This window comes from Mus caroli, chromosome 7 (genome assembly GCF_900094665.2).
Source record: "Mus caroli chromosome 7, CAROLI_EIJ_v1.1, whole genome shotgun sequence".
NCBI classification, from domain to species: domain Eukaryota; kingdom Metazoa; phylum Chordata; class Mammalia; order Rodentia; family Muridae; genus Mus; species Mus caroli.
Genome location: NC_034576.1, coordinates 141,073,947 through 141,100,180, shown reverse-complemented (window position 1 = coordinate 141,100,180; position 26,234 = coordinate 141,073,947). Strand labels below are relative to the sequence as shown.

Here is a 26,234-nt window from a genome sequence, read left to right as displayed (position 1 = left end):
TCTCTATTGTATCTGGATATGATCTGAGATTCTCCAATGGTCATTTGACATTTGAACCCATCCCCACTCCCACCTCAACCCAGCCTTTCCCCCTAGAGAACTGTGTCCCACACCACACAGAGTGCTCTGGAATTTGCTTCCTTACATCTCCACAATGAGGCAGCAGCTACAAGCCACGAAACTTCCTCCTCAATATACTCCAGGGGGCGAGGCAAGAGCTAACTGGACATTTTCCAAATGACCAATGCCACAGGGCTGAGCTTCTTACCTGTGATTTCTGGAGTTGCTGGTCCTCATGGATGCCTGGAGTAAGCTGGAAAACTGGAGGGGTATTCCTGGTACCCTTTTGTTTTTTTATATTTTACATATGCATGTATGTATGTATCTAGTCCAGGCTGGTCCCCTGCCTCAGCTTCCTGAGTGCCAGTATTACAGGCAGAAACTGCCATATCTACTTTTTAAAATCCCATCTGAAAGATGCTTGGCTCCCACAGCAGAGCCCCTTTCCTGGTAGAGAGGCCTGCCAGGCTCCCCTGGTGCTTTACATGTATAACCGCCTATCTCCATGCTACACGTGTGACCACCTCTCCCCATGCATCTGCTGTTGCTGATTTTCTCCCTAGATCATCACTGTGGTCCTGTAGGCCCAGGCTCAGGTCAGCTCAGCATCCCAGCATCCCTGGCTAGGAAACTGGCTCGTCACCACAACCATGAGCCTTATCTCTTCTTTCCTGGGGCATAAGCTGCAGAGGATGCAGAGGCTCCTCGGAGTCTGCAAGCCCCTTAGTGGCTGGGTGACAGCTTGGGGAGTGTCAGGAAGCCCAGGGACACATGCTTTGCCATGAAGGTCACAGACCCACCTTATCTGGTAATAGACGTTCCTGAATTGCACTTCTCAAGAATAAATGCCAGTGATGGTTCACTCTGTGCCTCCCTTCCCTTCCCCAGTCATTGTAACCAGTTATAGAAAACTCACACGAAAAATGCTTTCATTTTAGAAACCAATTTTCTAAGGTTCCGTCTCATGTTTGCTAACCTGTTCTCTTACTGTTGACCACCTAGACTATCTCTGATGCTTCCATGGTTTTTTTTTTAATTATTTTTATTTATGTATGTGTGCATGCATGTATGTGCCTGTCTATGAGAACTTGTAGATTTCAGAAGAAGGCACTGAATTCCTGGAGCCAGAGTTGTGAGCCACCTGACATGGGTGCTGGGAACTGAACTCTGATCCCAAGAGCAGTAAGTGCTCTTGACCACCGAGCCCCATCCACAGAGTTTCCTTCTGTTTACAGATACTGAAGGCTATGGAAGTACAAGCCCAGGTGTAACACAACTGCCACAGAACACTCAAACAGAGAATTCAGTCTAAAGGGACCTCTGTGTATAGTAGCTTTGATCTGGCAGGATGCTCCACCACACTACAATATAACTGCAATCTAACAATATCCCTGTAGCCACGTGGTTGAGCCTCAATCAATAACAGAAGCCAAACCCTTGCTGAAAGTGTGAAATTATGCACCAAACATGGCCACCATACTATACCTCTCCTGTCATTTCCTGGTTACAAAATCGTCTCCTAGATGCAACTCTGGTCAGTTCCTGGTCTTTCTAATACAATCCAATTGTCTTAGTCAGGGTTTCTATTCCTGCACAAACATCAGGACCAAGAAGCAGTTGTGGAGGAAAGGGTTTATTCAGCTTACATTTTCCACATTGCTATTTATCACCAAAGGAAGTCAGGACTGGAACTCAAGCAGATCAGGAAGCAGGAGCTGATGCAGAGGCCATGGAGGGATGTTTCTTACTGGCTTGCTTCCCCTGGCTTGCTTAGCCTGCTCTCTTATAGAACCAAGACTACCAGCCCAGAGATGGCACCACCCACAAGGGGATGAACCCCCCCTCCCCTTGATCACTAATTGCAGCTGGATCTCATGGAGGCATTTCCCCAACTGAAGCTCCTTTCTCTGTGATAACTCCAGCCTGTGTCAAGTTGACACAAAACTAATCAGTACATCAATTATCTATCTTGTCTGATAATTTCATAATGTGTGCTCCTATCTATTTGTAACAATTCTCCCTACTATCTCGTTTACTCATTTCCTACAAATTCTTGCACACTTATCCTTCCAGGGTAGAATTCTGGGACATTGGACCAGTGGTTCAATTTGTCTCCCTGAGACTTACACCCTTAGGAAACCCCTCCCACTTACCTAGAGGTAGAAAATAGCCAAGCACTTCTCAGAACACAAGTATGGCGAGTGACCTTTGGCTTCATTAGCTGTCAGCACCCAGCCTCTGCCTCATACTGTGGACTGATACACCTACACTTCCTTATATTTGGAAGTGGAGGCTGAAGCTCACTCACCTTGAAAAGGTCTCCTTCAGGGGCTGGGGAGATGGCTCAGTGGTTAAGAGCACTGGCTATTTTTCCAGAGGATCCAAGTTCCCAGTATCCATATGGTGACTCACAACTGTCTATAACTTTAATTCCAGGGTATCTGACTTCCTATCGATCTCCATGGGCACGACATGGACATGGCGTACATATATGTATGCAGACAAAACACTCATACACATAAAAATAAGTCTAAAAAAAAAAAGTCCCCCTGAGCAAGCAACAAACTGCTATGCGAACTTGAGAGGCAGCATTCTGGAAGGCTTGACCAGATGCTACTCAGAACAGTGGATAACTGAATCAAAAGTGAAGTAAGTGCAGGCTGCAGAGGTCCTGTGTCAGACATGGTGCTGGGACTCACTTGGAATGGCCACTTCCTATCTGAGGGAGGGTGTCAGCCCCATCCCCTGCCCCCAGGAATCCACATCTCACTTGTTTATAGATGCAACAGCCATCAACATCCTTGTGACAAAAATATGTATGGCTCTCAAATAATATTAAACAATAAGGCCACACCCTGCAGACAGCTTGAAGGTTTTGGGGTTTTAAATTAGACAGATGACAGGGTGTAGTCCTACCCCTTAACTCAAAATGGTGCTTAATTAGCCACTTTTTGCTGGGAAAGGACACGTTCTCTGAATATTATGAAAATAGTCTGCTAGCCTTCAACTATGAGTGTTCTAGAATCACGGTCATCTTTACAGATCAACTCTCCAAGGACTAATTCCTTTATAAGAACAGACACCAAACAGAACACACACCTGAGCCCATCTGCCAGGTCTGTCTATTCTAATTTCACCAGAGGTGGTTGGAAGATAATACAAAGAGCTGTCATGCAAAGCTCTGCCCTGGAAAGGTGGATTCTGCTGAGGCATTTGTCTGGTCATGGGTAGAGGAGGAGTTCAGTTGTTCCTCTGGTCACCCTGGTGTGTGTGTGTGTCCCCTTAGGTGACCTCTGCTCATTAAAGCAGACCCAGAGAGTCCCCAGTTAGGCCGCGGGATGATTCAGAGCAGTGCTCTGTGATTACTTGATGGCTCTAATTTGGACAGATTGGCATGTGATGTATGTAAGAACTGTCTGCTGGGTTGGAACACCACTGCTAATGTTACACATCTGCAGGGCAGGGGCAAGTCTTCTCACTAAGAACATGCTCCCTCACTCGTGGCTCAACCGTGGCTCCCTCACTCGTGGCTCAACCGTGGCTCCCTCACTCGTGGCTCAACCGTGGCTCACTCACTCGTGGCTCCCCCACCTCCTGACAAAGTGTGTGCCTTTAAAGACTGGTTGAATGAATGCTAAGAGGGACAAGAAGTTCAAACGTGAACAAATCAGCTAGATTTCTATGTCATTAGGGATGAAAGTGCTAGACTGGACCATTTATCCAGAGAGCAAACACCTGTGAACACAGCTAAGAATGACACTTGGGACCGCTGAGCTGAAAACTACAGCCTGTTAGAAACTCAAAAGGGGGAAAAAACTAGAATCAGTTCTGTTCATAAACCCAGACGCCCAATATTTTAAACAAGGCAGCTTTCCCCAAACTGACTGGTAAATTCAATGCAACCCAACCCACGGGATTTCTACGAAAATAGAAATTAAACAAGTAGATTCTAAAATCTGTATGGAAATACAAAGACCCACGATGACTTAAAGTAGCCTTAAAAAGAAAGAACAAAATAAAAACATACCCACTATAGAATCAAGTCCAGTCTGGAGGAGTTAGGAACCGAACTGGCCTCAGGGGGACACAGGGAAAGCAGACCTCTGGCTACAATGACAGGGCTGGTCAAGCTAGTGGCTAAATGGAGCTTCCCTTGAGAGTCGTAGCTAATCTAAATGAATCTTCCCTGGAGTGATGCCAGAGGCAAGAGGATAAGCAGAAAAAACAGAGGACCAGACCCAATCCTAGGACACAGCTATGTTGTCAAAGCAAAGTTGGCCTGCAGAGTCGCAAGATGTGGAGCATCACTCAGGAAGGCAAAAGATGCAGCCCACAGTGCTGCTCCTGCACATATTCACTCAAGTGCCTTTTGCCGGTTTTAAACATTGCTACGGTGCAGGGTATAAGGCCATTTCTTTATAATCAGGATCTTGCTAGGTGTTGCAGGCTAGTCTGGGGCTTGCTATCTCCCAGCTTCCCCATCCCAAGTGCTGAGATCATGTATGGGTGCCCTCTGTGTTACAACCTTTGAAAACTAAATATGTGATGGAAGAAAAGGAAGGGGAATTATATAATTATATTATAATATGCTCAAAATAAAATAAATATTTTTTTAAAAATATGAAACTGTGCACACCTTTAACCCCAGCAGGCAGATCTCTGTGAGTTCAAGGCCAGCCTGGTATACAAAGTGAGTTCTAGCATAGCCAGGGTGATTATACAGAGAAACCCTGTCTCAAAACACCCCCACCAAAAATGTGGTACTATGTCTATTCCACATTCATATGGAAGACATGAACTACTTGCATGAGGCACAAAACTCAACTCTAGGAGAGCTTTGGAAATGTCAAAGGCAAAATATAGAGGCCAGAGAGATAGCTCAGTCGGTTTAGCACCTGCTAAAAAAAACCAGGGGTGCAGAGGTTGGATACCCAGCAGCCACATAAATGTAGGGCAGCCATGGCAATCCACTCACAATTTTAGTGCTTGAGATTACAGAGGGTCCCTGAAGCAAGGAGCAAGCTTGATAGCTAGACTAACCTCATCAGGGAACTCTGGGTTCAAGAGAACATCAATAGCTAAGATAGAGAGTGACTGAGAAAGATACGTGGTGTCAACCTTGGTCCTACACATACATGTGAACAGGCATACATACATACCCACACCCACATATGTGCACACATGCATGTACAGCACATATACACTCAATCAAAACTGCACTTTTAGGAGAAGGCATGGCAAAGTGTCTCCATGACCTTGGCACAGGCAAGGGTTCTTCTCAACAAACAGGTTCAAGAGGAATCTGCACAGCCATCCTGTCTGTGCTTCCTAGGCAACCATGCAGCAAGCGGATCTTCATCAGCAACCATTCCTTCCCAGTGAGGCCCTGAGCCCTAAAGCAGCGCACTGTGTATGCATACCCTGCTCTTTTTAGCCGTTTCCCAGGCCTGGATAATGAGGTGGCTGTGTACTGCTCCACTCTCATTAGCAGAGCTGAGAATAGAATCCTACATAGTTATGCTCATCTCTGACTCTTCTCCTACAGACACTCCCAGGAAGCACTGTAATGAAACCACAGCAGCAACTTTCATGTCCTGGTACTGCTGTGCAGTCACTTGCAGAGCAGGGGACCCACTCCACTGTCTTCAGCAGTGTCAACCCCAACCAGCCACCTGGGAACTTGAGCACTCGTGACATATTAAAACAACGTGTCATATAAACACTTGCTTTCATTTGTGTTCCTTGGAGAAATCTCTCTGGAGCTTCTGGTCATTGTCCACTGTCTTCTGGGCGGGATTAGTAGTAATTGTAAGCTTGGTTTGCTGGAATCAGGTCAAGACCATTAGTGGGCAATGAATTTAGGTAACAAATGCTTTGAGACTAGGTGTGTGCGGCGTTGCGATCACAAGGTAGGCACATTTCTTACATTGAGTCACGCTAACGACAACAAACAAAAAGGTGTGAAGGTCACAGCCTCAAAACCAGCCATGCGGCTGGAGCAATGACTCAGCGGTTCAGAGCACGGGTTGCTCTTCCAGAGGACTGAAGTTCAATTCCCAGCACCCACCTGGCAGCTCGTATCCATCTCTTCCTCTAGCCCCAGAACTTCTAAGGGTACTCATTATGCATGTGATGCACAGACATACATGTGGACCAAACACCCATTTTACTTTTTTATTAAAAGAAAAAAAAAACTAGCTACAATGTAGTATCTAATATATATATGTATAGTCTGTTTCATTGTGAGGACTGGGGAAAATGAGAAAAGCAATCAGGGCTGTAGAGAGAGATGGGCGATGGAGAATAGAGGGGATTGCACAGATAGCTAAGGGTGTAGGCTTGTCTGATACATGTTCAGAACAAGGCTGGCCTCCGGCAGGGTCAGGAAGCCAGGATGCTTGCTCCATTCGGAAAGAGCCGTGACTATGAGCAATAAGGAGAATCTTATTCTTTAAGCCCCAGCTACCTCCAAAGCTCCTTATGGGAATATTTTTCCCACTCCATGAGCGCAGAACCATTAACACCCAGATTGGTATGGGCATGGTCCCCCAGGGAAACACTAGTAAGTTCCCTCTATTTAAGTTCAAGACATTGGCATCAAGTGCAGTGAAAATACAGCCGCCTGGGACTATGCAGACAAAATCACAGATCAGCCATGACTGCACAATCAGTAAAAGAAAGGCTCAAATTATGTGCTTCTTAGTCACAAAACTTAATAACAAAGACCAAAAGAAAGTTCCAACACTAAGACAGTGCCACAGGGCTTCCTTCCTGCTTTTCTTCCTTCACTGCCAACCACCTGAAGGCTCCACACTTGGCACTGGGTCTCCTTATTCCTATATACTCTCAAATTGAAATTCCCCAATACCTGGTGACTCCCACATCCACTCAAGCCCAGTGCTCCCCAAAGAATGCTCAGCTGCCCAGCCAACGGCCTCTACTTGGCTATCTTGGCAAGTCTCCCAGGTACCTGCCAAACCACAGCTCTGGATCCCCTGTACAAACTCCTCACCCAGACTTCTCTCACCAACTTAGGCCAAAACCTGCAGGCATGCTCACCAGCATACACAAACTCTAAGTTGATCCAAACTGGCTGCCGTCCTCCCAACTTTCCCTCTGCTTCCCCAGCCTCTACAGTATCCTGCTGGTGTTTTGAACTATCTGACAGTGTGCAATCTGCCCTCTGTATCTTAGGTTATAGGAAATATTTAAAAAATGAAAGTTGCATGTGTCCTGAATAGAAGCAGATTTTTCCTTAGTCCACCAGCTATTCTCAGACAATGATGCCTAAAACACTGGGGCTTAGATGGAAGGCAAACATATTGTGGGTTACAGAGTTTTTATTGTGCATAGTTTCTGCTCGTATAGACACATAATGACTTCATTATGGGGGGAAAGACTTTTACTATGTGTGGTGATTTGAATATGCTTGGCCCAGGGAATGCCACTATTAGGAGGTGTGGCCTTGCTGGAGGAAGTGTGTCACTGTGGGGGTTGGCTTTGAGAGGCCTTTCTTCTAGATGCCTGGAAGCCAATCTTTTTCTGTTTGTCTTTGGAACAAGATGTAGAACTCTCAGCTCCTCCAGCATCATCTCTGCCTGGATGCTGCCATGCCCCCTGCCTTGGTGATAATGGACTGAACCTCTCTGTACCTGTGAGCCAGACCCAATTAAATGTTGTCCTTTATAAAAGTTGTCTTGGTCATAGTGTCTGTTCACGGCAATGGAAGACCTAACTAAGAAAATATGTCCCTACATCATCTCTCAGCATGTAAGTATCAAATGCCTCTATCTTTGGACTGTAGTGCACTAGAATGTTTAATTAAAAAAACTACTAATTGAACCAGGCAGAGGTGGTACATGCCTTTAATCCCAACATTTAGGATACAGGGGTAGGCAGATCTTTGTGAGTTTGAAGCCAGCCTGATCTACAAAGCAAATTTCAGGACAGCCAGGGCTGTTACATAGAGAAACTGTCTCAAAAAATCCAAAAATGAGTGGTGGTCTGGTGTGGTGGCTCACCCGTTTAATCCCAGCATTTGGAAAGCAGAGGCAGGTGGATCTTTGTGAATTCCAGGCTATTAGCCTAGTCTATATAATGAGACTATGCCTTTAAAACAAACAAACAAACAAACAATGTGGCACACCCCAATGGGCAGTCTGTCTTAGCCAGTGTTCTATTGGTGTGAAGAGACACCATGACCAGGGAAACTTGTATCTAAAAGAAAAGCATTTAATTGGGGCTTGCTTACAGTTTCAGAGTCCATTGTCAACAGGGCAGGGAGCATGGCGGCCTGCAGACAGACGTGATGCTGAAGAAGATGATCTACATGATCTGCATCTGCATCTGCAGGCAGCAGGATGAGCAGAGCCACTGGGCCTATCTTGGGCTCTTGAAACCTCAAAGCTCACCTCTAGTGACACACTACCTCCAACAAGGACCCGCCTCTTAATCCTTTCAAGTCGTGCCACTCCCTGGTGACCAAGCATTTAAATCTATGAGCCTAAGAGGGACACCTTTACTCAAACCACCATGTAGTCCAAATACGAAGAGGGCTGGGGCAAAGCAGTGCTGCCTGCCTGCGTGAGTCTGAGGATGTGAGTGAGCATGTCTATCCCTGCATCCTCAGCATCCAGCAACTTGAACCTTCCTACAGAATCTGAATACCAGTGACATCCCAAGGAACTTTGGGCTTTCAGTGCAGCATTAGAACTGCTGAGGGAGGCACCCAGCTTAATACCCTTACGGGTTCTCGACTTCTCCAGTGTGCAGACAGCAGACAACCATCATTGAACTACCCAGCTTCACTGTGTGAGCTGGAGAAGAACAGTGTTTGATTGGTGCCCTCCACTGACAAGCCTTAATGCACTCAATATTCCTCAAGGATCAGCCGCTCATCAAGTCTGAGGTGCTAAGCTTCTGGCTGCTGCAGTTGCTGGCTTCCTTCCACACTTGGCCCTGGGCATTGCAGAGTAAGAAACTGCTGTTGCAGAGCAGCAGGACATTAACAATCTGCAGACAGAGAAAGGAGCCTGCGCCATGCACTAGGCCAGGACCACAACTGAGATACTCAGGCTGAGGCTGCAGGTTTGGTTGCTAGGCCCACATTGAGATTGCATTATTCAGGTGAAGTGATTTCACATAACCTATAGCCGTGCCCTTTTGTCAGTGGGCTTGAATCTGGGTCTTCCCTTAGGGTGGTGAAGGCCAGGCTCTGCCAGGGAGTAGTACTTTGTGTCCTGCCTGTGTCCTAACACCTAGCACAGATCTAGCTGCCCTGACCACCAGTGAAGCATGGGGACCATCAGGCCCAGCAGGATTACAGGTGGCTTAAGGGGCTATATCTCGATTCCAGACACACTTGGAGGTCTATGGCAAGTTTATCTGTCTAGGAAGGGTCCCTGGCTAATTACCCACCCAGTACCTTCAGAAGCTTCCAGAATCTCTTGAGAATGAGCCATGGATACCAGTTCTATAACTAGTTCTGTCTTGTAGTTGGAATTATGATCTTATTTTGACACCTCCATTAAATGGACTCCAGAAAGACTAAGAAATGACGACATTGTTAGTGGTTTTAATGCTCACTTTCATAGTTTTACTTCCTAGTTGGCCATGACTGTGGTGTTAACATTGTTGACATGGCAGGATCTGGACTCACGTAAGAGACAAAACTTCATACGTGCCTGTGAGGAGTTTCTAGAATGGGGTTAGATAAGGCCAGAAGATCCATCCTAAAATCGGGTGGCACCATTCTGTGTTGGAGTCCTGACATGAATAAAAGGAAAAAGTGAGTTGCGAGCCAGCACTCATCTCTCTGCCCTCTGTCCACGGATGCAGTGGGAGCAGCTACCTCAAGCTTCTGCCGCCATGCCTCCCCTCACCGTGAAGGACTGCGCCTTCAAACTGAGAGCCAAAATAAGCGCTTTCTTCCTCAAGTCGTTTTTGTCAGGTATTTGTGACAGCAACAAGGAAAATAATGAATACGATGACTTAGGGAAATCGTCCTCAGCTGAGTGGTAAGTAGGAGGGGCTGTGAGAACTACACGGATTCCTGACAGCTTCCTACAGTCTTGTTTCTAGTTGCTGAGGGAAGCTACATTTGGGGGAGACTTGAAGGCTATGTCTGGTGTGTGTCTTCATTTAGTGAGTGGGTTGTAAAGGGAAAGAGGCAAAGCCCAAGTGAGACCTGGAAAAGGAACCAGACAAGGTGCCAGGGATGCGAGTCCCTGTGCCACGTCTTCCCACTAATCAGTATTTAAGGACTCAGAGCACATCTCGCTTCTGGGATCTCCTTCTGCAGGTACCTGTTCCCTGCAGTGAGCTCTGTGTCCACACAGCCAGGGGTACCTTCCTATTGCTGTCAATCTTGTAAGTACCCGGAGCTGCTGAGGCTTGGAAACAGCCGAGATGCTTTTTATAAGCAGGCGAAGGTATCCTCAGGGTGCTGTGAGATGGCTGTGCTTTAACAAACTGCACACAAAACACATGTGGTACTGCTGCAGTGGGCTTGGTGGTGGAGTATCTGAGAAATAGTCTGCTTGGTGATCTCCATGGCATAGTATTCTTTATATGAAAAAGATGCTTGTTGTTAGTGGAGAACAGAAGGCACTGCTACTGCTGGGTCCCTAACAAGCCACTCACCCTATCTTCAAAATGCTTTGGAGGACAAGCAAAATTCCCTGGGGCTACAAGTGTGGTCACAGATATAGTCCTGCCACAGTAAGGAGCTCTCAGTACACATACAGAGGGTAGTTTATTTTTCAATGCACAGCCAGTGCTGGCCTCACAAAGCAGTTGTTGAACCCGTGTTTATATGTGCTCACACTGACTTATTCTGTTCAGTTCAAGTCCACCAGGAAAACCTCAAGGCAAACTCAGTGTTGTCCCCAGGACTGTGCTATTTGACAAGGCCCCCCCAAGGACCCATGGCATACACCCTCTGTGGGAGGGATGTCCCATTGGTCAGGAGTCCCTATGTGCACTCCCAATGGATTTTGAACTCCCAAGTCTCTCCACCTGCCATTCTCTTCCCCAGAGATACCCACCAGGGTAAAGAAGCAGGAACCTCTGCAGAGACTTGGTCACATCCTCCTTTATATAGAATCATTTGGCTCCAGGGGCAGGATCTTTGCTTAGGGCAAGAAACCTGGGATGGGAGTCTATGACGGGGGTGGGAGGGGACTGGGGCAGGGAATCTGGGGCAGGGGTCCTGCATCAGGAGCTCAGGGCAGGGGACCAGGGCTGGGGCAGAAGCTGGGGACCAAGGGTAGAGGCTTCAGTGCCCACCTTGCTCTTCTCCTGCTGCAGCTCGATCTGGATGTCTGTGAGCTTGGCTCGAAGCTCCTCGTTGGCAGCCTGCAATGCAGCAAGTGTCTCTGCTTTGTCCCCCTTGGCCCGGCTGCCTGCACCCTTCTTTGACATGGTGAGGCTGGTTGGCCAGAAAGACACCCAGGGGCAGCTGCTCCGTCTGGGCCAGGGTATCCACGCCAAACTCTTGGCAGGTGTCCTCCGCTACATTTTCTCAGTCACCTGAAGGAAAAACACACCCATGGTGAACAGACTGTACATGGCCAGATGCCACAGTGGCCCCTCAGCCATGAGACTTCAGCCTAGAGCTCAGGGTCTTGGTGTTGGGGCAGGGGCATAGCTGACTCCTCATCTACTCTCATCCAAGATGCTGTCCTGACTGTATTTGCTGAGAACCAAGTCTGATCCCAGAGGCATCTGCCACTGTGCAGTATCCTCAGACAGGGACTCCGTGCATTGGACATGCTAATCCTTTGCTCCTTTACAAAGAACCTGCTGTGCAACTCTAAACCTAGAGTTTCAAATGTAGGTGTGAGACCCATGGCAGCAACAGTAACTATAAACCATGAGCTAAGAAAAGTTGATGGAATAGAGGCTACAACCCAGGGTCAATCCAGGGATTCACAAACTTCATCCAGGAAACTCAGTGGGTAGAAGCAGGCAAGGAGGGGAGGGGAGGGGAGGGGAGGGGAAGGAGAATAGAGTGAAGTATAAGGGAGGGGAGGGAGCACATGAGTCCCAAGGAGGCTGTTTGTACTTTCACATAGAAGTGGAGTGCCAGCTCACCAAGGAATAACCCACAAACCCTGGCAGGACTCCCTGGAGCACTAGATCCCAGCTTAACCCTGGCCAGCTACCTGCTGCCCTTCCCACCTAGGAATGGAAGTCTTGGGTGTGAGTTCTCTATTGCTATGCAACTAGCTGTGACACCTCCCAGGTGTGTCTGTCCATCACCCATGTCTAGGGCTTGGGAGCCACCTTGGCTGGTCTCCTAAATAGGTTCATTTACTCTGTTTATACTATTGGCTAGAAACACCAGTACCTTCACAAAAATGACTGAGCAAAATGATTGATTGTATTCAAATACCCTGATGGCCTTGGGATAGGGAGCTATCATGGATGCTGAGGAGGAAGTCATAGGCCCTGGTGTAGTTTCACCAACCTCTGTGACCAAGGTGTATAGTCTTAGCTTCTGAGTCTCCATACCCCGCCCAGCTAAGCCTGCTGCCTTCCTGCCCACATCTTATCAATGGCAATTCTGTACCCGACTCCAGCCAATAGTATCAGACACAGCCCATGAGACTCCTGCTTTAATTTATACATACACACACACACACACACACACACACAAACACACACACACACACACACACACACACACACACCTCATTGCCTCATAAGCTGCCAACAAGGTTCAGGGCCCCTGTAGGACCGCCATAGCCACTCCAAGACACCAACATTTATCCAGTGTCTTCAATAGTTTTGGTTGGTTTTGTTTTTATTCATTTTAAAATAAAACTCCTCTAGGTACGGTATCACACACCTTTAATCCCAGCATTTAGGAGACAGAAGGAGACAGATTTCTATGAGTCTGAAGCCAACTTGGTTTAAATATCAAATGTTGGACAGCCAAGACTACGAAATGTAACAACCCCCTCCCCCCACCTCAAACAAAAACAGAAAAAGGAACAGAATCTACAGGTCTTGCCTTGATAAAACCATGTTACCAGCCCCACACAGAGGTAACCAACGTCAAGGTGTACGTGTCAGGGTAGTTCCCAGAAGCTCAGTGCTCACAGCCCAAGTTGCTATGTGAATGAGACAGTGCAGGCCCATGTGGTCTGAGGAGGGCCTTCTGCAGTCACCACTGGGCAGAGCCTGCCTGAACTAGCACTGGGGGCAGAAGTCAGCAGCAGGCCGCAGCAGGGCCAGGGTAGAGTAGCAACCTCAGTACGATCAGAGCTCCCCTAGGATGGAACCCAGAGATGTAGGGCCTGGAGACTAAGGATGTCCTTGGCTACACATCAGCTCAGCCCCAGACACAAATGCAGAAAGGGTGAAGAGCAGAGTCACAGGAAGGGCACTCCTGGGATACGCACTCAACCCAGGAGAGCAGAGAGCAGGGACAGACAAGGGACAGTCACTTTAAGTGGCTCTGGCTAAGCATCTGTAGCTTGCTATGTTTATATAAGAAATAGGACAAAAGTGTTAGTTATTGAGCTAGAGAGGTGACTTAGAGGTTAAGAACACTGGAAGCTTTTCAAGAGGAGCCAGGTTCAAGTCCCAACACTGATCTGACAGCTCACAATTGTCTGTAATTGTTTCAGGGGCTCCAACATCCTCTTCTGATCTCTGCAGACACCATGCATGATATGGTACACAGACATACTTGCTGACAAAATATCCACTCACAGACAATAAAACAAATCTTTTTTGTTTAATGCTGGGCATCTTAAATGGCCATTGAAGTGCGTTTGGTCATTCGTAAATAAAGAGCTGCAGTGTCTGAGGGAAAGCCTGAGATCTACCCCAGGGCTTCTCAGCTCCCAGGCAAGCATGGCTTTGCTGTCATCAGTGCACAGCAGACTGGATATTTCATGCTTGCTTTGGTGAAGCCATTAAATTAATAGCTCCATCTACCATCGTCTGTTTTGGGGTCTCCAAGGAAGTAATAAATTTTCTTCCCAGGACCATAGTAGAAGGGCTAGGGTGACCTCTGCCAATCGCTCTATGAGGACAGATACAGCAGACAGGCAGAGCTTTATGCTTGATAAATGAGCCCCCTGGTGAGGGTTAATAATTACTGTAAACCTCAGGGTGCTTACTGAAGGCCTATCTGGGGAAGGCTACCTTCCCCGCTCTGTCCCTGCTAGCCCTTGGGCTTGTTTAACATCCAGCTCTGATATGTGTTCTGATGTCACCGTTTAACCTAAAAGACATGGAGAGGTCAGAGTAAGCCCTCAACACCCAATGCCTTTTGGAGCACTGTCCCCTCCCTGGTCTGCCCCATAAGTCATGATCTGTCTGGATTGTCATATGCAGCCTTGCAGTCTTTAAACAGGCTCAAGTTCTTTCTGGTCACCTTATTTATGGAGAAGAGGTTACCACTCTGACAATGCATTCCCATGAAAGCCTAAAATGAGGGGAGGCAGGTGGCAGGCCCCCCAAATCTAGGCTCTGAGCGAGGAACTAGGAGGAGAGAGAATGCTCCAAGCCATGGGGCCAGCATTCCTTCCCTCATTCAGCAGGACTCACACAGCGAGCGATCCAGCCCGCCCTGCTGTCCATAGAGGGCCACGGGGACGGCAGCCAAGTCCACAACTGAGTTTCTTCCAGGGATGCAGAGCAGGCCCTATAGTAGTCAAACAGATGCACCTCTACTGCAGCTAATTTCCTGTAAACAGAACTGCCACTCGAGGTTTGGAGGCGTGGGATCAAATCAAGTGGCCGTTAGTGTGTAATGGCAATGCTGGTGACCAAAGAGCAAGACACAACCTGGAAGCCAGAGGAAGCACCCTTCACAGTGGAACAGGGAGCTTCCAGAGTGGAGGCCAGCATGATGGATGTTTGGAAGAGGTGGGTCTCGGGAGCACTGGACTCGGTGCTGCTGGGAAGCTGGATGCGGTAGGAAGAGGATTTGGGTGGAAGGCACTGGAGGATGAACAGCACCTTATAGCAGAGCAGAGCAAAGCAGAGCAGAGCAGAGCTGGGGTCTGACTAGATATGCTGAATCCCAGTGTTCGGAGTTTCCCCCAACCCTGCCACTGCAACATCACCAATCCTAGAGAGAGCCTCTAGGGGTCCTGTGTGAACTCTACCATCACACATGGAACAGACAGTCCATGGCAGGTTGTCTAGGAAAAGTCTGACTGCATTTGTCTTTTCTAGGAGCTAGAAACAGAGGTCCTGAGTGGAAGCAGAGCCATCTGACAACTGTGGCAGCTCTCTGCACGGGCCAGGTACAGAAGTGGCTCCAGGGCAGCATGCCAGCCACTGCATGTCCAAAAGGCCACCCCACCTGCCCCCAGCCAGACCTAACATGGGGCTCCAGCTCAAGCCTCTCAATACTCATACCTGCATTTTGTCCTGTGTTTGGAATGGGAGTAGTCCGAAGCTCTGGATAACTGGACAGAGGACATCTCCTCTTAAGAACTCAGCATTGGTTTCTTGGCACTGAGGGGAAGTAGTGATATATAAGCCAGCCATCAAAGTGATGCTTATCTCCAAAGCCTTAACTTCCCTGGGTATCCCAGAACAGAGAGAACAGCTCTAGGTACCTGCTGTGATAAGCCTATGGATAATTAAGGAACCTTCTTCTCTGGCCTTCAAGACTGGGCACCAAGTCACTATTAGTCAGAGGAACATCCCTTGTCCCTTCTGTCCAGGATTCAACTTCAAGAACATCTACTGTGCTATGTTGCTTTCCCAAGAAATTTCAGGAATAAGCATATTGCCAACTTGACAAGAAAAACAAAATATTCTATTTGGGTACTGTCAAAGTCATCAGGTTGGTAGACTTCTGATGTGTTGTCCATCAGTTATGACAATCAACGAGACAGCTTGCGGCAGGTGCGATGGAACGTGCGAAGAAGTGCTGAGCATGACAAGTTGACAGCAGCCCTTGGAAACAGGCATAGCAGCTGTCATGTGTTAGCTGAAAGAATTATCCAAGGCTTGGGCTGTGGCTTCGTTTCCAACCATATTTCAAAGAAATCGCTTATATTGATCATTTATAACCCCCTGGGAGAAATAAAGTTTACAAGGAAACAAGGTGGCTGAATTCTTGGGAAGTGAGGGAGAGAAGAATAGGAAGCCTTCTGATAAGAAAAAGCTTTAGCTTTTAGCTCTTCTGAGGTCTCTGTGAGGCAATCACAGCCCTGCTAGACAAGCCACGCCCACTGTAAGGTTATGATTGACAGGAGCTGGGAAAGGTTTTTAGTTTGAGCCCATTTTTGTGCAGGCCAGTTTTTTTTTTCAACTTGACCCAAGGAAGAGTCATCTAATAAGAAGGAAACTCAATTGAGGAACTGACATTGTCATCTTGCTTGCTTGCTTGCTTGCTTGCTTGCTTGCTTTAGGCATTTCAGACGGTTATGCTGCTTTATAGACGAAATTGGAAATTCTGTAGCAACCCAGGTGTGTTTGCACAACTTAGCTGCCACAAGCATAGCCAATGAGGCATCTGCTACAGGGAGCAATGCCCTGGTCCCTTGGTAGAGGAATCTGGCTGTTCCCTTGGCTGTACTGTCTATTAGTAGTTGATGAGTACTTCAATTCCCATCTGGGATATGTGAAGCAAAAGGAGAGTCTGGAGTTCTCTGCTACGAGTTCCTGGATCACCAGGCCCCTAGTCAGCTACCTCTGTTCCTCTACAGTGTTTTGTTATATTGGTTTCACAGAACAAAGACCACACTAACAGAAGGGAAAACACACACACACTGTCCACGTCTTGCCAGACACACAGTCTTGCTGTAGCTTTTTAATCAAAGAAGAAATCTTGGGCTTGCAGTTAACCATTACTTTATGCACACAGTAGGTGTGATTTAAAATTCTCCAGTGTTCTTCGAAAGGTGAAATACAGATATTATATTAATGATCATGGAGCCCATCACCCAGTGTGAAGAAACAGTACTTCCTGGACCCCAGGGAATGGCTGTCTGCAGGGTTTGTTGCAAAGCCTTCAGCTTTGTAGGTCCAACTGGCATAGCTAGTTTATTTGAGACATAAGAATGAGCAGTCATCTATTGGATGGAACACAAGGCCCCCAATGGAGGAGCTAGAGAAAGTACCCAAGGAGCTGAAGGGGTCGGCAACCCTATAGGTGGAACAACAATATGAACTAACCAGTACCCCTGAGCTCGTGTCTCTAGCTGCATATGTAGCAGAAGATGACCTAGTCGGCCATCATTGGGAAGAGAGGCCCCTCGGTCTTACAAACTTTATATGCCCCAGTCCAGAGGAATGCCAGGGCCAAGAAGTGGGAGTGGGTGGGTTGGGGCGCAGGGTGGGTGGGGGTATAGGGGACTTTTGGGATAGCATTTGAAATGTAAATGAAGAAAATATCTAGTAAAAAAAATGAAAAAAGAAAAGAATGAGCAGTAACTAAGCTGGCAAGATGGCATATAAAGTTACTTGCTGCCAAGCCTAACAAGCTGAGGTCCATCCTTAGAACTCACCTGGTAGAAGGAAACCCCAACTCCGTAGGCTATTCTTTGACCTACACATGCACACAAAGAATTTAATGCAAGACAAATGTGATAACCACTATCCTGTAGAAGCCTAGAAAAGAAATGTTAAAACGAAGAATAAATGTTAATAAAGAAGAAGAAGGAGGGGAAAAGAAAGAAAGAAAGAAAGAAAGAAAGAAAGAAAGAAAGAAAGAAAGAAAGAAAGAAAGAAAGAAAGAAAGAGAAAAAAGGAAAGAACTTGCTGCTGAGCCTGAGCCTGACAAGTTGTTGAATTTAATCCTTTAGACCCACATGGTAGAAGGAGAGAACCAACTCCTACAAGTTGCCCTCTGACTGCTACATATGTACCATGACATCTGTGGGCCTACACACACGTGTGTGTGTGTGTGTGTGTGTGTGTGTGTGTGTGTGTGTGTGTTTGTGCACATAAACACACACACACATCACAATAACTAAATAAATGGAAAACATTTTTTAGAAATGTTTCGAGGCAAGCCTGGTCTACAGAATGAGTTCCAGGACAGCCAGGGCTACACAGAGAAACCCTGTCTCGAAAAAACAAAAACAAACAAAAAACAAAACAACAACAACAAAAAAAAAAGACAGTAAAGACTTTACCTCCAAACCTGATGACCCAAGTTTGACCCGAGAGACCCAGTTGGTAGAAGGAGAGAACTGACTCTTACAAGTCTTCCTATGACATCCACATATGTGCCACGGCACATAGATGCATGGACACATGCCAAATAACTGAAAACGGACAGCTAGAATCATTGTATGAAATAAACACAGACATGTTAAATGTTCGGAAGGCCTTGGGTAAGAAGGGGACTCCAATCCCAAAGGTCACAATCCAGACTGAACATCTTGGCCATTATGAACCCTAACACCATGGCCCTAAGGAAAGTGTCTGGGCAAGCTGGGATGCTCAGGGCCTTTCTTCTCACACCCAGGCTGTGCAGAACAAACAGCAGCCAGTCTGAGCATAGGGAAACACTGCGATGAGGTGACCAGCTGGGTTGGCAGGCAGACAGGGAGGGACAGACAGATGGATGGACAGACAGGCAGGGCTACACCTCCTCCTTCATGAAGACCCCCTCGGAAGTTCTGACAATTCTTCCTACCTCTCCTGAAGTTCTTCTGAGTCTAGATGCAGATCCGCCCATTCTCAAGGGAGATTTTATGTTCTACCAAAAATAAGCATCAGACATGCATCACCTTGCACTGTTCTGTCTTTCTTAGGATGCATGTGATGCCTGTTTCCTGTGCCTCTCCTGCGGTGAAGGGTCATACCTAATAGGGAGGCTAAATGAAGAACTGGTGATGAATCATGAAAAAGTCTGAGTCAAAGAAAACACTCAGAACCAAATGCCTTACAAGAAGCTGTGTTCAAAACACATGTAAGACCTCTTATGAGTAATAAGGAAAAGCCAGACAGTAGGAAAAGAGCAAAAGACACAGACAAGACAGGCATTTCCCAGAGACCCTGTGCATGCCATGAGCACAGGACGGGTCTGGGGACTGTCAGGAGCAGATCATCAGAAAACAGAAAGAGTTCCTCATGCTGGGCAGGGGAGGGCCAGAGTGCCTCCCAAATTAGGGATGGAGGCCAGAGACTGTCAGTGCAGCAGGCCAGCTCTGAGAGGCCTGGTGAACCCCTGGCCAGGCTCAGCAAGCATCCCTTGCCTCCAAATATTCTCATCTCTAGATCTTCAGTTCCTGCAGTCTGGCTCAGTGTGGGCTGCAGCAACCAACAGCAATCAGAGGCTGGGTGCCAGCTGGGCTCACAGCCTGGGTCCCCTGTCCCAGCTTCAGGGCTTTATACCATCCAGAACTAAAGGCAGAGGACAGTGGGTGCAGTGTCACTGTGGTTACCAGTTTGAAAGTCTTGGATGAGGCTGAGAACAGTTGCTTTATCACAACCACAAGACAAACCCGGGACGGCCTCTTTTCCAAAAACCTTTGTTATTAGTATTTTACAAATATAATTTAGGAGAAAATGCCACAGTGGTTGTTGGTTCACTGTATTATTTATTTATGTTTTTTGTCAAAAGTAGCTAGAAGGGATATATGTGTCCTTTAAGAACAATGCTCGTGGGCTGGTGAGATGGCTCAGTGGGTAAGAGCACCCGACTGCTGTTCTGAAGGTCCGGAGTTCAAATCCCAGCAACCCCATGGTGGCTCACAACCATCCATAACAAGATCTGACTCCCTCTTCTGGAGTGTCTGAAGACAGCTGCAGTGTACTTACATATAATAAATAAATAAATAAATCTTTAAAAAAAAAAAAAAAAGAACAATGCTTGTTTATAAAGCAGAACTGGGATGAGAACTTGGGGATGAGAGAGCCAGGAGCTAACAGACTCAGGGCTGCTCCCAGCTGGTACAGGAAAGATGAGGACAGCATGACCCTGATCTCAAAGTTAAAAACAAAAAAATACTTTCAAGTGTGTGTGTGCCTGCCATGTGTGAGCAGGTGCCCACAGAGGGGAGATGAGGGTACTGTATCCTCTGGAACACAAGGTCCAGGTAGTAGAGAACTACCTAATATGGATGCTGGAAACCAAACTTGGGGCCTCTTAACCACTGAGTCATCTCTCCAGGCCCTGAGCCTCAAACTTTTACATTTGAAATTGCTTTCTAACAAATAAAAAGGGGGAGGCTTACTTAGAACGCCTCTAAACACACAGCTAAGGACACTTCCTCACACAGGGAGTCTTTGAGCCTGTATTCCGTGTGTCTGCTTGGTTGAGGAAATATGAGTATAGACACCATGCAGGCTGCCACTGGTTCGGACAACAATTCCCTAATAACTAGCCACCAAAGACTAACTCCTGGCATGCATAGTCTAAAAGGACTTACTGCTTCAGGGTTGGGTCCATTGGCTTGGGAGCACAGCTGCCAGCCTCTGGCAGGAATGAGATGACCCGTGGTTCCCTTGAAGTCCCTGCACTTCCTTCATTGGTGCGGGCTTACGCTTGCAAAGCTTACTGCTCACCACTCAAGTTTGATTTTTCCTAATTTCATTTACTAATAAATGTCATTTAGTTGTCAATAAAAACATACTTAGGGTTATAAAGCACCTGTATCCGTGAGTTTTTATATGAAAGAATCATTGTTATTATCAATAAAACCTCTGCCTTTTTAGCTATGGAAACATTTCCCATAGTTCCCTGCCCTTTTATCTATGGGAACAATTTGTTTTAGATATGTTTGGTTCTGTTTTGCTTGAGATGGGGTTCTGCCATGTACCCCTGGCTGACCTGGAACTCACTACGTAGCCCAGGTTGGCTTTGAACTTGACATCTGCTTGCTTCAGTCTCCAGAGTGCTGGGATTCCAGGCATGCACCTGCATGTCAATGAGTTGGTCTAAGTGTGAAATATCCCACACGAACTCATGTTTAAACACTTAGTTCCTAGTTGGGGGTACGGTTGAGGAGGTGTGGAACATTTTGTGTAATGGGTCTAGCTGGTGGACTTGGGACAATCACAGGGACAAGACTAGAGGGTTATAGCTGCCTTGGTGTGACCTGAGGTCCCGGCTTTTCCTGGTCAGCAGGCCAGAGGGAAGCAGGCTACATGACAGCCACATGAGTGTCACATATTCCCTGCCATGACTCCCTCTGTCACATATTCTCTGCCATGAAACTGCATTTCCTCAAACCTTGAGCCAAAATAAATCCTTCCTTTACAATACTTGAGCCAGGTATTTTATCAGAGAGGAGGGTAAGGAATAATTTTGGATAGAGCATTTTTTTTCTTCAACATAACATTTTGTAGGTACACAGTTCTTGCAGCAGAAGAAAGGCAAAGAGTAAATGGCTAGGTTTGGACACTCAGCAATTATAGGGATATTATAAGTGTTGGCTATAATAATGATGTCCCAATATTGCCCACAGCTCTGAAGAGGACTGTGACTGTGTTACATCATACAGCAGTACTTCACAGACGACTAAGGACCTGGATATCAGATGGCTCCATCTAGCCACGTACGTCCCAAAGAGCGAGCATCTCGCACACAGGAGTCAGGCAGATGGGACTTGCTGGCCAGGTAGTGGTGGAGTACACCTTTAATCCTAGCTCTCAAGAGGCAGAGGCAGGCAGATCTCAGTGAGGTGGAGGCCAGCCTGGTCTACAGAGCAAGTTCCTGGACAGGCAGGGCTATACAGGCAGAAACCCTGTCTCAAAAACAAAAACCAAATAAACAGAATCTTGCTGTCCCTTAAGAGGTCCCTAACCAAGTACTGGCACATGCCTCTAAGGTTACACAGAGCAAAGGAGGAGGGCCTTCAAACTTATGACCAAGCCTTATAATAAACACTGGGTGGCCTGTCCCAGGAGATGGCTCAGTTGGTAAAGATGCCAGCTACCCAAGCCTGACAACCTCAGTTGGATCCCCAGAATCCATGACAAAGTGTAGATCTAGTGGCCTGTGTTTCTAATCCCCGGGTAAGATGGGAGGCAGAGACAGGAGAATCATGGGCAGCTCATCTGGAGTGCACTTCATGGTAACAGAAACAGGAGAGAGTCTGCTTCAAAGCAAAGTGGGAAAGAAGTATTGACCACTTCCCAAAAAGTTGCTCTCTGGCTTCCATATATGCACATGAATTCTCTCTCTCTCTCTCTCTCTCTCTCTCTCTCTCTCTCTCTCAAAAAAAACAAAAAAACAAAAAACAAGTAGTATAGGATTAAGTAAACATATGACAGAATGGAACCCTCTAGTGTGTGGGCTTTTAACCAGACACTGATTGTGCACTAGCTTTTCTGCATGCAGCACAAAAGCAAAGCCTTTTGACAAGGGCACCTACATCACTCAGCAGAGACTGGGGAGCCTTTCCAACTCACAGGACTGAGGAACCTGCAGCCGCAGGCGCAGAACAGTTCACCTGGCTGGACCCTAGCCTCCCCTGTATAAAAAGCAGATCGAGTCTCGAGTCTTCAAGGCAAACCCACAAAACTCCTAGACCAGAGGTTCTCAGCCTGTGGGCCGTGATCCCATGAGGAGGTCAAAAGACCCTTCCGTGGGGTTACCACCAGAAAACAATTATTTACATTAAGATTCATAACAGTAGGAAAAATACACTTATAAAGTAGCAACCAAAATAATTTTACGGTTGTGGGAGGGGTCACCACACCATGAGGAACTGCATTAAAGGGTTGCGTCATTAGGAAAGTTGAGGATCCACTACATTGTCTCAGAGGATAATGTAGGACAGAGGCTTCATGACCTTTGGAGTTAGTGATTAGTTCTCTGACGCTAAAGCAGAGAAAAGTAGAGAAATTGGACTAGACCAAAACCTTCCACGCATCAAAGAGTGAAAAGGCCCACAGGAGGAGAGTGAGCACTGGCAGATCATGGACCTCAGGAGGTTGAGAGCCACGGCATGCGGGTGGTTCCCATAGCACAGTGAGAAAGCACATCATCTTACTTAAGTGGGTAAAGAACTTGAACAGATACCCCTCTAACGAAGAGAGCCAACAGTCATCAGGTACATGGAGAGATCAGCAAAACCACCAAGAGGTGCCACCTGATGCCACTAATTAGGATGAATGCTGTCGAAAATAAGTTAGTGCAGGGAAGGACGTGGGGAATTGGCACCTTGTGCATTACTGATGCCAATGTAAATGGTGCGACTGCTACGGAGTGCAGCCTGGAGTTTCCTACAAAATTAAAAATAGAATTGCTGTGGGTCCCTGGAAACTCCGCTTCTGGGCACACACTCAGGAGGACTGAAAGTAGGATCTTGAAGAGATCTCTGTACACCCTAATGTATAGTGGCATAACTCATAACAGCCCAAAGGTGGATGCCGCCAGAGAACCCATCTACAGGCGAGCTGTGGTGGTTCACAGGTGAGCAGGAATGTCACTGTAGTCGTTACTTCTCTTGGTGTTGTGACATAAAACAACTTAATAATGGGTTTCTTCTGATTCAGAGAAGAGATACGGGCAGGGAAGGTATCCTGGCAGATGTGAGAGGTGGCTGGTCACATGGTCACAAAGAGTACAGCTAGTAGGACTGAACAGTTAAGTCTTAAAGCCTGCTCCTACTGACCCACTGACCCACCGACCCACTGACCTACTGCCTCCAGAAAGCCTCTACTTTATGCTGCTTCCATGGTCTTCCAGATCATAGCTACCAACTGGGGCCCAATGTTCAAACACACGAGCCTGTAAAGGACACTTTTCATATGAACTACAACAGTTACTCAACCTTAGAAAGGAAAAAATGATAGCATGTGTCAAAACATGGATGGGCTTGAAGACACTGTGCTGGGTGAAATAAGCCACCATAAAAAGACACTGTGCATGGGAATTCACTCAGGGGAGGTACTGGACAGAGAGTGAGACCGCATTGCAGAACTGGCCAGAAGATGTTTCAGTTTTCCAAGGTGAAAAGGCCCTGGAGACAAGCAGCATAGCAGAATGGATCTATTAAATACCCTGAATGATGCGATTATGAATTGTGATGATAAATTCTATCTTATATGCATCTCAGCAATTAAAAGCTTAAGCGGTGGTATTTATGAGTGTCCCACAACACCATCTTTACTCTCGTTTGTACATAAATTGTCAAATCTATCAACTCAGGTTCTATCTTGGGAAGCACGCAGTTAACTATTGGCACGCGTGCTTAAATGAACATCTTTCAGACCTAAAACCACAGTTGTCAAGTTGACATAAAACTAGCTAGCACAGCTAGCACATTCTATGCTTACATAGAAGGCAGGGCCTGTTCCAGGACAAACATGTGGACATCAGTCCGGATACCATCAGGAACTAATTCACTGATCGAGGAAAGAGATGCAGAGCCTCCAGGACAGCAGCTCTCTAGCACAGTGGATGACCCTGGTGTGCCAGCTTTGGGCTCTAACACGCACACTGCCTTACTTTACGCTATAATCACATGCAACAGTTCGCCACAGCAATAGAAAATGAGTACAGGCATTAGTGGCAGGAGCAGGTTTGTGTGGTGATACAGCTGTCCCCTGTAGGTGGCATCACACATTGTACAGAGCCATCTGCAAACCACCCCCAGTATCCAGTCCCTCAAGCAGCAGGTCACTGGTGTAAAGATGCAGGAATTGATGGGATAGGGAAGATAACAGAACAGACTGGGAACAGCATTTAGGCCATTTCTGCGTGCAAGGCCTGCACTCACTCCCTCAGGTCTATCCTAGCTCTGTGCTTGCCTAACTCTGCAGCCTGCTGAACATAGACCAGCATGCCGAGAGCAATTTGGTTTGCTGTGGTTTAGTACTCAGACTTCGGAGGGGCCCAGAAACCACAACATGTATGTTAGCAACAGAAAACAATCTCTCTGGAGGTCTTGAAAAAGACATGCTTTATATAGTCCTATAAAGGAAACAACTGTTCTAATGGGGGGGAAAGGTAATTACTTTATTCTAAATAATGCAAGTTTGCTATCTCAGGGGTTGGGGGAACCTCATTAATGCCCAGATGATTGAAAAAGAGCACAGGGTCCTGGAATAGACCCTACCTTCTATGTAAACATAGGATATGTTAGCTGTACTGGCTAGTTTTATGTCAACTTGACATAAGCTAGAGTCACTTGAAAGGAGGGAACTTTGACTGAGAAAATGCCTCTATAAAATCTGGCTGTAGGGCATTTTCTTAGTGATTTATGGGAGAAGGTCCAGCCCATTGTGAGTGGTAAAATCCCTGGGCTGGTGGTCCTGGCTTCTATAAGAAAGCAGGCTGAGCAAGCCATGATGAGCAAGCCAGTAAGCAGCACCCCGTGGCCTCTGCATCAGCTCCCACTCCAGGTCCCTGCCCTGTTTGAGCTCTTACTGTCACTGCTTCTGATGATGGACTGTTCTATGGAACTGTGAGTGAAACAAACCCTTCCCTCCTACGTTGCTTTTGGTCATGGTGTTTCATCACAGCCAAAGGAACCCAACTAAGACACTAGACAATGGGAAAACAAGAGACATTGTCTATAACATGGAGAGGGCTGGCTGGCTGATGGGAGAGGAAAATAACCCCACCGCTATTATTTTCCTACTGCAAAACTCCAAGTGGATTAAAGAGAACTGAGGGCGGGGAAGATATCAAAGCATGAAAGCTGTTGGAACCAAGTGAGAGTGAGCATTCATCAAAGCTCTGGAGAGAAGAGCCTTTCCAGGCTTAAACAAGATGAAAGGGATTCACACGGGAAAGATCAATAACTTCCACACTACGTATCTTTATTATAGATGTGCAGTGTAATTAGGAGGCTGATAACAGTGGGGACTAGGCTTGCAGGAATGCACAGGGAAGTATCGGCAGTATGTTACTAGCAGTGGGGGAAACAACCCATATCGCTAGACACACTTCCAGATAGGATAGTTTACAGAAAAGAGAAGTAAAATTGATTGTAAAAATTGTGATGAGGCGGCTAGAGAGATGGGTCAGTGGGAAGAACCTTTGCTGCTTTCAGAGGGCTGGAGTTTGGTTCCAAGAACCCATGTAAAGAAGCTCGCTAAGATCCAGGAGATTCAACAATCTCTTCCTCTGGCCCCCATGGGCACCCACCTATGTGTGACATTCACCTACACAAGTGGTGAAGGTCACTTGCTTGCACATAAAAATAAAATAGCCGGGCGTGGTGGCGCACGCCTTTAATCCCAGCACTCGGGAGGCAGAGGCAGGTGGATTTCTGAGTTCGAGGCCAGCCTGG

The 26,234-nt window shown here is 46.9% G+C and overlaps 1 protein-coding gene across 7 annotated transcripts in view; it reads right to left on the bottom strand.

Annotated features, from left to right (window-relative positions):
* Positions 1–26,234, bottom strand: part of Jakmip3 (Janus kinase and microtubule interacting protein 3) — a 118,826-nt gene that overhangs the window by 60,832 nt on the left and 31,760 nt on the right. For all 7 annotated transcript variants that reach the window (XM_029479036.1, XM_029479039.1, XM_021167109.2 and 4 more), the window contains exon 2: positions 11,347–11,589. In XM_029479036.1, the coding sequence (XP_029334896.1) occupies positions 11,347–11,481 (135 nt within the window). In that variant the 5' untranslated portion in view covers positions 11,482–11,589. The remainder of the gene's footprint in view (positions 1–11,346; positions 11,590–26,234) is intronic.